General features: G+C 41.9%; 1 protein-coding gene across 7 annotated transcripts in view; it reads left to right on the forward strand.

The window, feature by feature from the left end:
- The window catches only part of arhgap32b (Rho GTPase activating protein 32b), a 539,127-nt gene that overhangs the window by 467,680 nt on the left and 56,246 nt on the right, over positions 1-15,201 (forward strand). For all 7 annotated transcript variants that reach the window (XM_078530751.1, XM_078530768.1, XM_078530760.1 and 4 more), the window contains one exon: positions 14,029-14,131. In XM_078530751.1, coding sequence (XP_078386877.1) covers positions 14,029-14,131 — 103 coding nt within the window. The remainder of the gene's footprint in view (positions 1-14,028; positions 14,132-15,201) is intronic.

Raw genomic sequence — 15,201 nt, forward strand, 5'->3', positions numbered from 1 at the left:
AGTGATCATCCTGTGTGATCTCCAGTGGCTGGTATCATATTGAATAGGTAATTGGAAAACATCTGACCATCAAACCCAAGTGTGTAGACTAAACTAATAGATTCATTTACAAATAGAATACAGAAATGTGCTAAGACACAGGAAAGTATGAGAAGTACATGAAACAGATTTTTGCAATCTGTATGAACTGCTTCAAAACAAAATAGGCCTAAAGCCCTTTTAGTTCTTTCAGTCGGTTATGAGAGAAACTCTAATAGAAACTGCAGCAAAGCGGGTGAGTCCAGATGGCTGTGTTGCCTGCCTGGTGCCAGGGTTTGGGACATCTGCTCAGGACTGGAGAGGAATTTGCAGTGGGAGGGGAAGGATCCGGTTGTTATGGTCCATGTTGGTACCAACAACATAGGTAGCATGAGGCACGATGTTCTGTAGAGTCAGTATGAGGGGCTAGGCACCAAATTAAGAAGCAGAACCTCAAAGGTCATAATCTCTGGATTATTAACTCAGCCAAGTGCAAATTTGCACAGGACAAACCAGATTAGGGAGATGAATGTGTGGCTCAAAGACTGGTGTGGGAGAATTGGGTTGCAGTTTGTGGGGAACTGGCACCAAAAATTGGGGAAAGTGGGACGTGTACTGTTGGGTCGGTCTACACCTGAACCGTGCTGGGGCTAGTGTCCTCGTGAGTCACATAATGAGGGAAGTAGAGAGGGTTTTAAATTGAATAGTGGGGGCAAGGGATCACATTTGGTAAGGTATTGTGAATCAAAGAGTAGAGACAAAGCAAAAGAGAAAGGTATTATTACAGGAAATAAAGAAAAGAAGGGATAGAGAGTACAAATCTAACAGTAAATCCACAGAACAGACTAGAGGTTATAAAGAGGATCAAACTAAAAGCTCTGTATCTGAATGCATGAAGCTTTTGAAACAAAACAGATGAACTGAGAGCGCACATAGAAATAAATACGTACGATTTGATAGACGTTACGGAGACACGGCTGCAGGAGGACATGGATTGGGACCTGAATATTAAAGTCCATAGGACATTTAGGAAGGACAGGAAGTTAGGAAAAGGTGGAGGGGTGGCTCTGTTAGTTAATGATGGTATTAGCGCATTAGAGAGGGATGACCTAAGTTCAGGAAACCAGGATGTAGAAGCAGTTTGGGTTGAGATGAGAAATGGTAAAGGCAAGAAGTCACTTGTGGGGGTTGTGTAGAGGCCCCCTAATAGTAACCACATGTTAGGGTGGAGCATTAAGGAAGAAATAATGGGAGCTCGTCAGAAAGACACGGCGGTAATCATGGGAGATTTTAATTTACATGTAGACTGGAAAAGTCAGGTGGGCAAAGCTAACATAGCTGAGGAGTTCATAGTGTTTCCCCAATAGTTTCCTAGAACAGCATGTTCTGGAGCCAACCAGAGAGCAGACTATACTAGATCTGGTATTGTGCAATGAGATAGGATTAATTAATGATCTCATAGTAAAGGTGCCCCTTCTCATAGTGAAGGTAGCAGCGACCATAATATGATTGAATTTTGCATTCAGTTTGAGGGACAGAGGAGTGGGTCTGAGACTATGTTTTTAAACTTAAATAAGAGCAATTATGAACTGGCTAAAGTGAATTGGCAAATGAGGTTAAGGGATAGGTTAATAGAGAGGCACTGGCTAATATTTAAGGGGATATTTCAGGTTACACAGAATAGATACATTCCAACAAGAAAGAAAAATTCCAAGGGGAGGGCCCACTGTCCATGGTTAACTAGAAAGGTTAAAGATAGTATCAAACATAAAGAGAAAGCATATAATTGTGCAAAGATAGTTGGAAGGCCGGAAGATTGGACAGAATATAAGGAACAGCACAGAATCACAGTGCAGAAGAGGCCCTTCAGCCCATCGAGTCTGCACTGACATGTGAGAAACACCTGACCTACCTGCCTAATCCCATTTACCAGCACTTGGTCCATGGCCTTGAATGTTATGACGTGCCAAGTGCTCATCCAGGTACTTTTTAAAGGATGTGAGGCAACCCGCCTCCACCACCCCCCCAGGCAGTGCATTCCAGACCGTCACCACCCTCTGGGTAAAAAGGTTTTTCCTCACATCCCCCCAAACCTCCTGCCCCTCACCTTGAATTTATGCCCCCTTGTGACTGACCCTTCAACTAAGGGGAACAGCTGCTCCCTATCCACCCTGTCCATGCCCCTCATAATCTTGTACACCTCGATTAGGTCGCCCCTCAGTCTTCTCTGCTCCAATGAAAACAACCCAAGTCTATCCAACCTCTCTTCATAACTTAAATGTTTCATCCCAGGCAACATCCTGGTGAATCTCCTCTGCACCCCCTACAGTGCAATCACATCCTTCTTATAATGTGGCGACCAGAACTGCACACACTACTCCAGCTGTGGCCTCACCATACAACTCCAACATGACCTCCCTACTTTTGTAATCTATGCCTACTGCATAGGATATGACCCTCATGGAGCCCCTTCTGCACACCTTCATAAAGTGGAGGCAGTGAAAAGTCAGAGAATAAAGGACTATAAGGCTGAACCTCGATTCTTCTTCTCTTCTCAGGCAGTCCCTCAGGATCGAGGATGACTTGCTTTGTTGGGCTTTGAGATGGCTATAAACCCAATGCGCTATCTGTAGACTCTTCCACATGTGGGGCAGATTGTGCTTAAAATGTTGGGTAGATTTTTTTTTGAAAAATATACTTTATTCATAAAATATCTGGAAGAACATTACAAAACATTTCTAAATCACCATCACAAAAAGTACAATCAGATTCAACTTTTACACATGGATCACGAGGTGCTTCAATACAATCAATGAATATTACAGTCATTTCAATATGGTCATTACAGACAGTCAGACAGTGCAATGGTATTGGAGTTATCAACATAGATCATGTTGCACTCTGATGTGCTTCAATACAATTATAATACAATTAGTATTCAATGCATACATTCATTGTGAGCTGTACAGCCCAAGGGGTTTATACAATTCTCAGCCCCTCGGTGCACTATGGCAGAAAGGTCTTAGACAGCGATCTTTCCCCATTGCGCCTTTGCGGCAGCTGCCCCAAGCTTTAGTGCGTCCCTCAGCACGTAGTCTTGGACCTTGGAATGTGCCAGTCTGCAACACTCAGCCGGGGACAACTCTTTGCGCTGGAAGACCAACAGGTTTCAGGCAGACCAAAGAGCGCCTTTCACCGAGTTGATGATCCTCCAGCTGCGGTTGATGTTTGTTTCAGTGTGTGTCCCTGTGAACAGGCAGTAGAACACAGAGCCCTGTGTCACAGAACTGCTCAGGATGAACCACGACAGAAACCACTGCATCTCTCTCCAGACCTTCTTTGCAAAGGCACAATCCATAAGGAGGTGAACAATGGTCTCGTCCCCACCACAGCTACCTCGAGGGCAACGTGCAGAGGGGGTGAGACTCCTGGCGGTTGGAAGGATCTGACGGGGAGGGCCTTTCTCACGACCAGCCAAGCTGCACCTTGGTGCTTGTTGGAAAGTTCTGGCGATGAGGCATTCTGCCAAATGACTTTGACAGTCTGCTCGGGGAACCATCCGACAGGATCCACCATCTCCTTTTCCCGCAGGGCCTCTAAGATGTTACGTGCCGACCACTGCCTGATGGACTTGTGGTGAAAGATGTTTCTCTACATAAATTTTTCCACGAGGGACAGGTGGTACGGCACGGTCCAACCACTTGGAGCGTTCCGTGGCAGCGTGGCCAGACACATCCTTCGCAACACCGGGGACAGGTAGAACCTCAGTGCGTAGTGACACTTGGTATTGGGTAGATGCGTTCTGTGGAGGTTTGTGCACTCCCTCCGATACCTCAACTTCACCTCTGCCCTACCGAACCTCAGTAATGTAGCTGATCACTTTAATTTTAAAGTAGCACCATTTGTTAATCAAATGAGCCATTGAATAATTAAGGAGTTTATCATTTGGAAGAATTCAGTAGATAAAGTATCAGCTGTAATGATCTGACCATCTAAAGGTCTGTTTGCTTCGGGCACCTGATAGCAATTGAGACCATAAGATTCAAAAAGATGCTGCCTTGACCTGCTGAGTGTTTCCAACATTTTCTGTTTTTATCTCAGAGACCATAACATTGCCTGGAACTGGCATCAACACGCAAAATACCCATTGCCTTTTAAAGGACCAATGATTTTATTAGTTTGAGTTCAGAGGTTACTAGGGCTTTTACCTGATTGCAGTTCTCCATGTTATATTATGATAAAGAAAAAGAGAGACTTGGTTTTATACAACACCTTTTAGGACCTAGGATATCCAAAGCACTTTATAATTAATTAAGGTCTTTTGAAATAAAAGCAGAAAATGCTGGAAATGCTCTAACTCTGGCAGCATATGTGGAGAGAGAAACAGAGTTGACATCTCAGGTCTGACCTTTCTCCAGAACTGAGGGAAGTTAAAAGCTATAACAGAGACCTGGCTCAAAGAAAGGCAGGACTGGGTTTTAAATATTCCTGGATACAAGGTGTTCAGGAAAGATAGGAAAGGAAGAAATGGGGGAAGAATGGTATATTGAAGAAGGAGAGCATTGTAGTGTCGGAAAGAGAGAGGGTGTCCCAGAAGTGTCATGGGCAGAATCTATTTGGCTAGAGCTAAGGAGCAAAAAAGGTTCAATTACACTGTTCGGTGTAGTCTATAGGCCACCAATTATTGGGAAGAATGTTGAACAAATTTGAAAAGAAATTGCAGAGAAGTGCAAGAATTATAAAGTAGTTATAATGTGGGAGTTTAATTATCTGTATATAGACAGGGATAGAAGTAAAGGGCAGAGAGAGGCAAGAGTGTGTTCAGGAAAATTTTCCACAGCAGTATGTTTATAGTCCAATGGGAAAGGAGGAACCGCTAGACCTGGTTCTTCGGAATGAGGTGGGCCAGGTGGATCAAGTATCAGTAGGAGAACATTTAGGAGGAACAGTGATCATTATATCGTGAGGTTTAGGTTGACTCTGGGAAAGGACAAAGAACAAACCAGAGTAAGAATAATTAACTGGAGGAAACCAACTTCAATGGAGTAAGAATGGATATGGGCCGAATAAATTAGAAGCTAAGGTTGGCAGGAAAAACGGTAGCTGAACAATGGGCTACCTTCAAAGAAGAAAGAGTTCAGAGTCGAGGTATATTCCCTCGAAAGGGAAAGGTAGGGCAAACAAATCCAGAGCTCCCTGGATGGCAGAAGAGATCAATATTACGATGAAGAAGAAAATGTGTGCTTCTGGCAGATGTCAGACAAATGATACAATGGAGAACCAGGCTGAATGTTGAAAGTTCAGAGGGGAAGTGAAAAGGCAAATAAGAGACGAAAAGTGAGAGTATGCAAAGAGACTGGCAGCTAACATAAAGGAGAATCCGAAGTCTCCTATAGGCATATAAATGGGAAAAGGTTGGTAAAAGGAGGAGAGCCAATTAGGGACCAAAATGGGGAATTTACGCATGGAGACAGGGGACATAGCTAGGGCATGAAATGAATACTTTGTACCTGCCTTTACCAGTGAAGAGGATGCTACCCAAGTGAAAAAGGAGGTAACTAATGCAATAGAAGGGTTTAAAATCGATAAAGAGGAGGTATTAGATAGGCTGTCTGTACTTAAAGTTGATAAAGCACCAGGACCGGATGCGATGCGCATGGTTACTGAGGGAAGTGAAGGTGGAAATTGCAGAGGCACTGGCCATAATTTTCTCCTCTTCCTTATACTCAGGGTTGGTGCCAGAGGACTGGAGAATTGCAAATGTTATACCCTTGTTGAAAATGGTGTAAAGATAAGTCCAGCAACTGCAGTTAACTACAGTTTAACTCAGTGGTAGGGAAACTTCTAGAAGCAATAATTCAGGGCAAAATTAATAGTCACATGGACAAATGCAGATTAATTAAGAAAAGTCAGCAAAGATTTGTTAAAAGAAAATTGTGTTTAACTTGCTGGATTTTTTTTGAAGAGGTAACAGAGGGTTGATGAGGGCAATGCTGTTGATGTGATGTACATGGACTTCCAGAAGGGATTTGATACAGTGCCCCACAACAAAGTTGTAGTTCATGGAATAAAAGGAACAGTAGAAACATGGATATGAAATTGGTTGAGTGACAGGAAACAGAGGAGTGGTTATTGGATGTTTTTCAAGCTGGAAGAAGGTTTGTAGTGGAGTTCCCCAGGGGTCAGTGTTGAGACCCTTGCTCTTTCTGATATATATTAATGACTTAGACCTTGGTATACATGGCACAATTTCAAAATTTGCCGATGATACAAAACTTGGAAGCATTATGAACTGTGAGGAGGATAATGAGAGAGGGCTTTAAACTAAATAGAGGGGTGGGGGGAGGGTTCTGGAGAGGGGATACATAGGTTTACAAAGCAAAAAGATATGGCAGCTATTTAGGTAATGATACCCAGATTGTGACAGGAAGGGACAGAGTGTACAAAGAGTGTACAAACATTAAAAACACAGTAGCAAATAGGGTCAAAAGTGGAAATAAATGGTATAAAGGCAAAATTAATGGCTCTTTACTTAAATGCACGTAGTATTCGGAACAAAATAAATGAATTAACAGCACAAATAAAGGTTAATGGGTATGATCTTATAGCCATTACGGAGACATGGTTACAAGGAGATCGAAGCTGCAAACTAAATATTCAGGGTATGTGACTTTTTGAAAGGACAGGCAGGCAGGAAGGAATGGGTGGTGTAGTAGCTTTGTTAGATGGAATATGTACAGTAGCAAGAAATGATCTTGGATCGGAAGATGTAGAATCTATCTGGGTGAAGTTAAAAAATAACAAGGGGAAGACGACACTAGTGGGAGTAGTCTATAGGCCCTCTAATGGTAGCTATATTGTAGGGCAGAGAATAAATCAGGAGATAATGAGGGCATGTAAAAAAGGCAGTACATTAATCATGGGTGACTTTAATCTTCATGTAGATTGGGAAAATCAAATTGGCAGAGGTGGCCACAAGCAAGAATTCATAGAGTGTATTCGGGACATTTTCCTAGAACAAAATGTTGTAGATCCAACCAGGGGTCAGGTTATTTTGGATCTGGCAATGTGTAATGAGGCAGGTTTAATAAATGATCTCAGAGTAAAAGATCCCCTAGGAAACAGTGACCATAACATGGTAGAATTTAGCATTCAGTTTGAGAGTGAGAAACTTGGGTCAGAAATAACTGTGCTAAACTTAAATAAGGGTAATTACAAAGGAATGAGAGTTGGCGGGAGTGGACTAGGGAAAGGAGTTTAGCAGAAAAGACAGTTGATGAACAATGGCAGACGTTTAAGAAAATAGTTTATGACTCACAACAAAGATATATTCCACTGAGGATGAAGGGGGAAGGGTATAAACCAAGGAAGCTAAGGATAATATCAAATTGAAAGAAAAAACATACAATGTGGCAAAGATTAATGGTAAGCCAGGGGATTGGGAAAATTTTAAAAACCAACAAAAGATGACCAAAATAATAAAGGGAGAAAATAAACTTTGAGGGTAAATTAGCAAGTAATATAAAAACAGACAATAAAGAGGAAGACAGAGGCAAAAGTGAACTTAAGCCCCTTAGAGAACGAGGCTGGGGAAATAATGGGGAACCAGGAAATGGCAGAGGAGTTGATTAAATACTTTGCATCAGTCTTCACAGTAGAAAACACTAACAGCATTCCAAAAATACTAAATAATCAAGGGGCAAAAGCGGGAGGAGGAAATAAATGCACCAACTATCACTAGAGAAGAAGTCCTAGGGAAACTAATGGGGCTAAAGGCTGATAAGTCCCGTGGATCGGATGTGTTGTATCCTAGGATATTAAAGGAAGTAGCTACAGAGATAGTGAATGTACAGTAGTAATCTTCCAAGAATCCTTAGATTCTGGAAAAGTCCCAGAGGATTGGAAAACTTCCAATGTAAAACTATTATTCAAAGAGGGAGGGAGACAAAAACAGGTAACTATAGGCCAGCTAGCTTAACATCTGACACTGAGAAAATGTTAGAGTTTGTTATAAAGAATGTTATAGCAGAGCATTTAGAAATATATAATATAATCAGGCAGAGTCGGCATGGCTACATGAAAAGGAAATCGTACCTAACAAATTTATTAGAATTCTTAGAGGAGGTAACAAGCAGGATAGATAAAGAGGAACCAGTAGATTTAATATATTTGGATTTCCAAAAGGCATTTGATAAGGTACATAAGGCTACTTAATAAAAGCCCATGGTGTTGGAAGTATTGGGAGCCCATGAATAGAGGATTGGCTAATTAATAGAAGGCAGAGGCCAGAATTTTTCCGTCGGAGAGTTGGGGGCAGGGCCCGCTCGCCAACGCGGGATGACATCGGTGGGGGAACCCCCGAAGTCATCCCACCCCATTTAAATATTCAGGAAGGCCGGCGGACAGCGAAATCAGCCCACCGACCTGTCAATGGCCAATTGAGGCCATTGACAGGATAATTAAGACACTTAAAGGACCTGCCCGTCCAACCTTAAGGCTGGCGGGCAGGCCAGGAGCCCCAGCTAGCTGGCCTATAGTTACCCGTTTTTGTCTCCCTCCCTCTTTGAATAATAGTTTTACATTGGAAGTTTTCCAATCCTCTGGGACTTTTCCAGAATCTAAGGATTCTTGGAAGATTACTACCGTGCATTCACTATCTCTGTAGCTACTTCCTTTAATATCCTAGGATGCAACAAATCGGGTCCACGGGACTTATCAGCCTTTAGCCCCATCACTGGCGGGATGAGGTTTCATGCCTGTTTTAAAAATCTTTAGTAAAGTTTTTGTCATATTTATTAACATGTCCTATCTCGTGTGACATTGTCACATGAGGGGGGCATGTTAATAATTTTTTTATTATTCCATTTTTGAGGTTTATGAAACTTTCAGCAATCTCCATGAGACAGCACTTAGTCTCAGGGAGATGTGCGCACTCTGACAGTTGGGGAAACCCCCCCCCTCCCCCCCGCACAGGAAACGCATAGCGCTTTCTGTTGGGTAGCCCACTGGGTGGGCCTTAATTGGCCCGCCCACTCAAATTGGCGGCGGGGCCCACTTCGGCGGCGGCGATCGACTGCCCGCCCGCCGTCGAGCCAGTTGGGCCCGCCCGCCCATCAAGGGCAAAATTCTGCCCAGAGATTTGGGGTAGGAGAGTGAATTTTCAGGACGGCAACCTGTAACTAGTGGAGTGCCACAGGGATCAGTGCTGGGGCCGCAATTATTTATAATATGTATTAATGACTTGGATGAGGGAAGTGAATGTACTATTGCCAAGTTTGCAGATGACACAAAAACAGGTGGGAAGGCAAGTGGTGAGGATAACACAGAGTTTACAGAGGCATATAGACAGGTTAAGTGATTGTCAAAAACTTGGCAGATGAATATAATGCAGGAAAATGTGAGGCTCTGCACTTTGGCAGGAAGAATAGAGGAGCTGAATATTATTTAAATGGAGAAAGACTGCAGAAAGCTGCAGCCCAGTGGAATTTGGGGGTGCTTGTGCATGAATCACAAAAAGCTAGCATACAAGTTCAGCAGGTAATAGGGAGGGCAAATGGAATGTTGGTCTTTATTTCAAAAGGAATGGAATATAAACACAGCGAAGTCTTGTTAAAACTATACAAGGCACTAGTTAGACCACACCGAGATATTGTGAACAGTTTTGGTCCGCTTATCTAAGGCATTGGAAGCAGTCCAGAGAAGGTTTACTAGGTGGAGAGGTTGAGTAGGTTGGGCCTGTACTCATTGGAGTTTAGAAGAATGAGAGGCTACCTTATTAAAATATATAAGATTCTTAGGGGGCTTGATAGGGTAGATGCTGAGAGGTTGTTTCTCCTTGTGGGAGAGTCTAGGGCCAGAGGGCATAATCTCGGAGTAGGGCGTTGCCCATTTAAGACACAGATGAGGAAGAATTTCTTCTCTTAGATGGTAGTGAATCTGTGGAATTCTTTACCACAAAAGGCTGTAGAGGCTGGGCCATTAAATATATTCAAGGCTGAGATAGATTTTTTAATCAGTAAGGGAATCGAGAGTTATGGGGAAAAGGCAGGAAAGTGGAGTTGAGGATTACCAGATCAGCCATGATCCCATTGAATGGCAGGGCAGACTCAATGGGTCGAATGGCACCTATGTCTTGGTCTTATAATGTAGAACTTCAAAAAGGACATAGATAAGTTGGTGGAAAGGGCAGTCAAGTGGCAGATGAAGTTCAATGCAGAGAAATGTGAAGTGATTCATTTTGATAGGAAAAACACAGAGAGACAATATAAAACAAAGGGCTTAACTCTAGACGATATGAAGGAACAGAGGGACTGCGGGGGTACTTTGATTGTGTGTGTGAAGTGAACGTGGGGAGGGTGGGAGAAAGAACAAAAGTGGAGGTCTGTGATCGAGCAGTAGAAAGGAGAGATTAAATGGAGAAACTGTTCATGGCGCAAGGCCAAAGGGAGTGGTATGGGACAAGTAAAGAAACAAAAGATGTGTCAGGAGGAAGTGTGAATGGCAGCGTCATGAACAGCTGCTGTTTGAAAACAGAAAAAAGAGGGAGAAAAACCAAAACCAGCAAAGGTACACAAAACAAAAGGGAGGCAGAGGTTGCAATCTTATATTGTTGAACTCACTATTGTGTCCAGAGGCTGTAGAATGAATAATACAAAGATGAGGTGCTGTTCTTCAAGCTTACCTTGTGCTTCATTGGAACGCTGTAGCAGGCCATGGACAAAAAGGTCAGAGTGGGAGCAGGTTGGAGAATTAAAATGACAGCTAACAGAAAGCTTAGGATCACAGTTGTGTTTGAAAAGAGGTGTTCCGCAAAGCAGTCACTGTCATGAAGCTATTAATGTATATAATATTTTGGAATTTTTTTTAAAACAGAGGTCTAGTCTATGGGTGTGTTTTAATTGGATTAAAGCCAGCCAGTCTGGGTGCTTTGATGTACTAGTTTGAGATGTAAACAGAGAGATAGCGTGCATTTGCATTTTTTGAATAGAGCGTTCAAGTGGGGTGAAAATTGACACCTTTCTAACAGCTACCAAGCAATATGTTTATATTACTAATAAAATTGGTATTATGAAAGGGGTTTCATTGTTAAAAAGTGAGATTCAAAGAGGTTGTTGATACAATGAGAATTAACATTCAATGGGCTGGTAGGTATAACTTCAGTAGTTTTTGGGTATGCAGGCAGAGGCAATATAAGATCAAAAGGCAGCTGCAAGCCTCCAACAGGCTTTCCACAGTGGAAAGAACCTCATTTTGAATTTGTAAGGTGAAGATGCATTGCCTGGTGTCTGGTTAAGTCTACGGGTTGTTGTTGTCTCAATGGAGATTAGTTTGGGAATTTGTTAAAAGTTTTGATAGTAGTAATTTGTAGCCATGTGTATATATTTTAACCTATGTAAATTAATAAAGCATTTCATTTAGTTTAATGTAAAACCTCGAGAACTAGTGCCCTGATTCCTGAGTTTAGAGTCACATCTCAAACATAACACTTGAAATGATTGATTATGACAGTTATTTAAAGTTTTCCTCTGGGATTTTTAAATAACTCCACTTTACCAACTGCATCAGTCATAACAGTCACCCAGTCTCCATTTGGTCTGCCCACCGTAGAGGAGACCATATCATGAGCTGCAGTTATTGTATACTAAATTGAAATAAGTACAAGTAAATTGCTGTTTCACTTGGATAGGACTTTTCAAGTTTAGTCTCTGTTGTAATGTAATAGGGAAATACAGTAGCCAATTTGCATGTAGCAAGGCCCTACAAATGGCAATGAGATAATGACTGGATAATCTGGTTTAGTAATGTGAATTGTGGGAAAATATTAGCCATAGCTAAAGTTTTGGTGGGAAGAGAAATTGATGCTGGGCAGGTTTGTTGTGAAGATTCTAACATGGTATCTCTACACTTAGTGTGGAATGCCACCATGTTTGTGTCTTTAAAGCACTGAAGTAAGGTTCATATCTTGTATAAATCTGGGATTTTTTTAGAAAAATACAACCTCAAGCTTCGTATAAACCAGTGCAGGAACTGACATTTCTGTTTTAAATCCAACATCTGTATCTGTAATGGAAAGCTCAGATTGACAGTGATTATTTAATGAAATCTCCCACCCTGCAGTCACAGGCTAGGGGCACAAACAATGTTAATGGTCCTGTTAAAAATAATTAATGGCTCCCTGGTAACTCAGATGGTTAATGCAATGAGTAGCAGTTTAATCCAGAGAAGAGCAGGGAGTTCTGTCAGTGTCCAGCCAATATTCCTCCCTGAAGCAGAGACCCAAATCAGATTAATTGGTCATTCATCTCTGTACTTCTCATAAGGCGTGTCAAACACCTGCTGTCTTTCCTTGCTTAACAAAATGTGCATGCTCTTTGCAGCAAGTTTGAATAAGTTAGTTGTTTGTGAGATGTGGGATGGCCCTGAGAGGAGTTATATGAATGATGAATGCAAGTCTTTATTTTCTAAAGTCAACACATCAGAAATCGAACTTGAAAACTGTGTTATTTATGACTTAGTGCCACACTGTCCACTGAACCATTGGGTTGCCATACAGATTGACATCTTACTATATTGGGTTGTGATCTGACTGAGAATCCATTGTGAGGCTTACATTTCATTATCCACCTGTTACGATGCTCCAACGATATTCATTTTTGAATTGAAGGGTAAGATTCTATAGGTGTGTGGGAAAGGGATGAGGATAAATATCTACCGCATTGGAGGAGAGCTTACCCTCTTATGTATCTTCAGATGTCAGAAAATTTGAAGACAGCACAAACCTCCTCAATCTTTTATGTATTCTCCTGCCTCAAAATCAGCTGCTTTTTAGCCCCTTATGCATTTTTATTTCAATGAGTTTCAAAATCTACTAATTAAACATTCAGCAACAAATGGATGGATGTAATTGATGCAGTAACGTAAGTTATCCTCATTACAAACCTTGTTGTGGAGATCTAGTACAGTTTTAAAACCTATACACCAATGATTCCGTTTGGTTGACTGACCATGGCGCATGTTTTTACCTGTGTACTAATAAGTACAGACGTCTCAGTGTTACCAGAGATTCTGTATTGGCTTCTTCTGTTTTCATTGACACCTGCAGTCCAGGGAGAATCTCTGGCAAGACATTGCTGACAAGGTCTAGGAACTTCTCAACTTTTTGGAGCCTCCAATATGTCAGTAGAATGTAAACCTGCTTTGTTTTAGTCTTCAATGATATTAGCAGTGAATTTATTGTGATCTCATTTAAATTAAGCAGAGGGAGCATTGTAAAAGAATCTGCAAATGGTTTAATTTGTAGAACAGAAACATACTTTGTGCCCTCAAACAGTAAATGAGTCACATTACACTGTTCTTGAGCAGGGTTAATTTATTAAGTTACTGATGCTGCTGAAGGTGTAACCAGTACAGTAAGTATTTGACAACAACAATACAATGAGATGAGCAAAACATCTGCCTTAAAATGGAATCCAGGAGCTCAGTCATGTTGAAAGCAAGTGGGATGGGATCTCTGGACCAACTGCTCACATATAAGCTTGGGTAAATGATGTTGGCCTGTGTCCTAGCCTAAGCACCCAGGCAGTTTTACAGAATAGACCTTTATATGATCGTGTGAGTTTGCATTTGACGTGAGTTACTTTGTGCAGTTAACTCAATGCAGAAAATAACTAGTAGTATTTCTGGAACAGGCTGGTTTGTGGCTCAGAGGACTAGCTGCAGTTAGCAAGTTAGATGGAGAGGGAGGGTTGGTTAGGATGAGGTGACACAGGTACTCCCAGGGATGTTCTTTCAACATGTCTCTGAAAGGTGCACCTGTCCCATACTTAGAATGCTTGAACATTTCTGGGTAACTCATGATATTTACAACCAAAGTTTATCTATTATAGGAGGACAGGAAAAGAAATTGCTCACCTGATGGTGAGTGTAGATGCCACTGTTTTCTTTGCTTTGAACCTGAGAGCAATGTGCTGTTTTTTCCTAGAATTTTGACAAGTCTCCCATTCTCCTCAGTCCCACAGGTACTCAAAAGCTGCACAGAGTTTATTGAGAGGCATGGAGTTGTGGACGGCATCTACCGACTTTCAGGAATTGCATCCAACATTCAGAAGCTACGGTAAGTTGCCACATTCGAAGGATTGAGGGTTTTTCATGACAGCTGATCTCACATGACATCTTCCTCTGAAGTCTCTTTAATTGTCATCGATTGCCAACTGGAGACATAAGTAGATGTGAAAGGAAGGAAGGTACATTAGTAGACTGTAAACTGTTTGTTTTTGCTGAACACTCACCCATCAAAGTGATGGGAGACCCCATCACATTACTAGAGAATGCTAGAGTGCCAGCAGCCAGCCCCTTACAATGGGAGAATGAGCTCAGCTATTCCACTGTGAAGCAGCATTAAATCGAGATGGACACTTCTGATGGAACTGAAGGAGATTGGTGGGCATCTTCTGGGCAGCTAATTCCCTTCCAAACCCTCCTTTTTGCTATGAGGGTCTCCGGTGACCAGATATGAAGTGAATAAAACAGGATTGCAATGTGAAAAATTCAGACACAAATTTGGAGAATTAATCATTGACCATTAACCAGAAATGCAGGAACAGGAGCAGGCCCTTCAGCCCAAAGCCAGTTCCACTATTTAGTAAATCATGACTGATCTGTGCCTCAACTTCATTTACCCATCCTCATTCCATATCATGTCCTGTTTGCTCATCACCAACTCGCTGACCTACGTTGGTAGCAAACATCAAGACCCAACTTAGTCTTGGAAATGTCAACTGACCCAGCATCCACAGCCTTTTGTGGGAGTGAGTTCTAGATTTCCACTACGCTTTTTGTGGGAAATAATTGCTTGCTGCAGAATGGCCTAGTTCTAATTTTAAGTTTATGAAACAGAAGTAAATATACTTATGAAACTGTGCGGCTGGGTCAAAGAGTTTAAGTAACAGCTTATGCTATCATGGGAATTCCCACAAGAATTCCAGTAATGATTTCCCACTGCATACAGTTTGCTGTTCCAACATCTGGATCAGTTCCATGCTGCCCATCATTTTCTATTCCTACTCGGAATGATTTCAAAATGTATCTTTTTTTTGTCCATATTGGCTGCTCACATTCATCGTCTTCTCTCCTTGAGGTCATTGTCCCTTGTTTAGACATGGTTCCATAGGTTTTGGCTACTGC

Source organism: Cetorhinus maximus, chromosome 2, assembly GCF_964194155.1.
Source record: "Cetorhinus maximus chromosome 2, sCetMax3.hap1.1, whole genome shotgun sequence".
Taxonomy (NCBI): domain Eukaryota; kingdom Metazoa; phylum Chordata; class Chondrichthyes; order Lamniformes; family Cetorhinidae; genus Cetorhinus; species Cetorhinus maximus.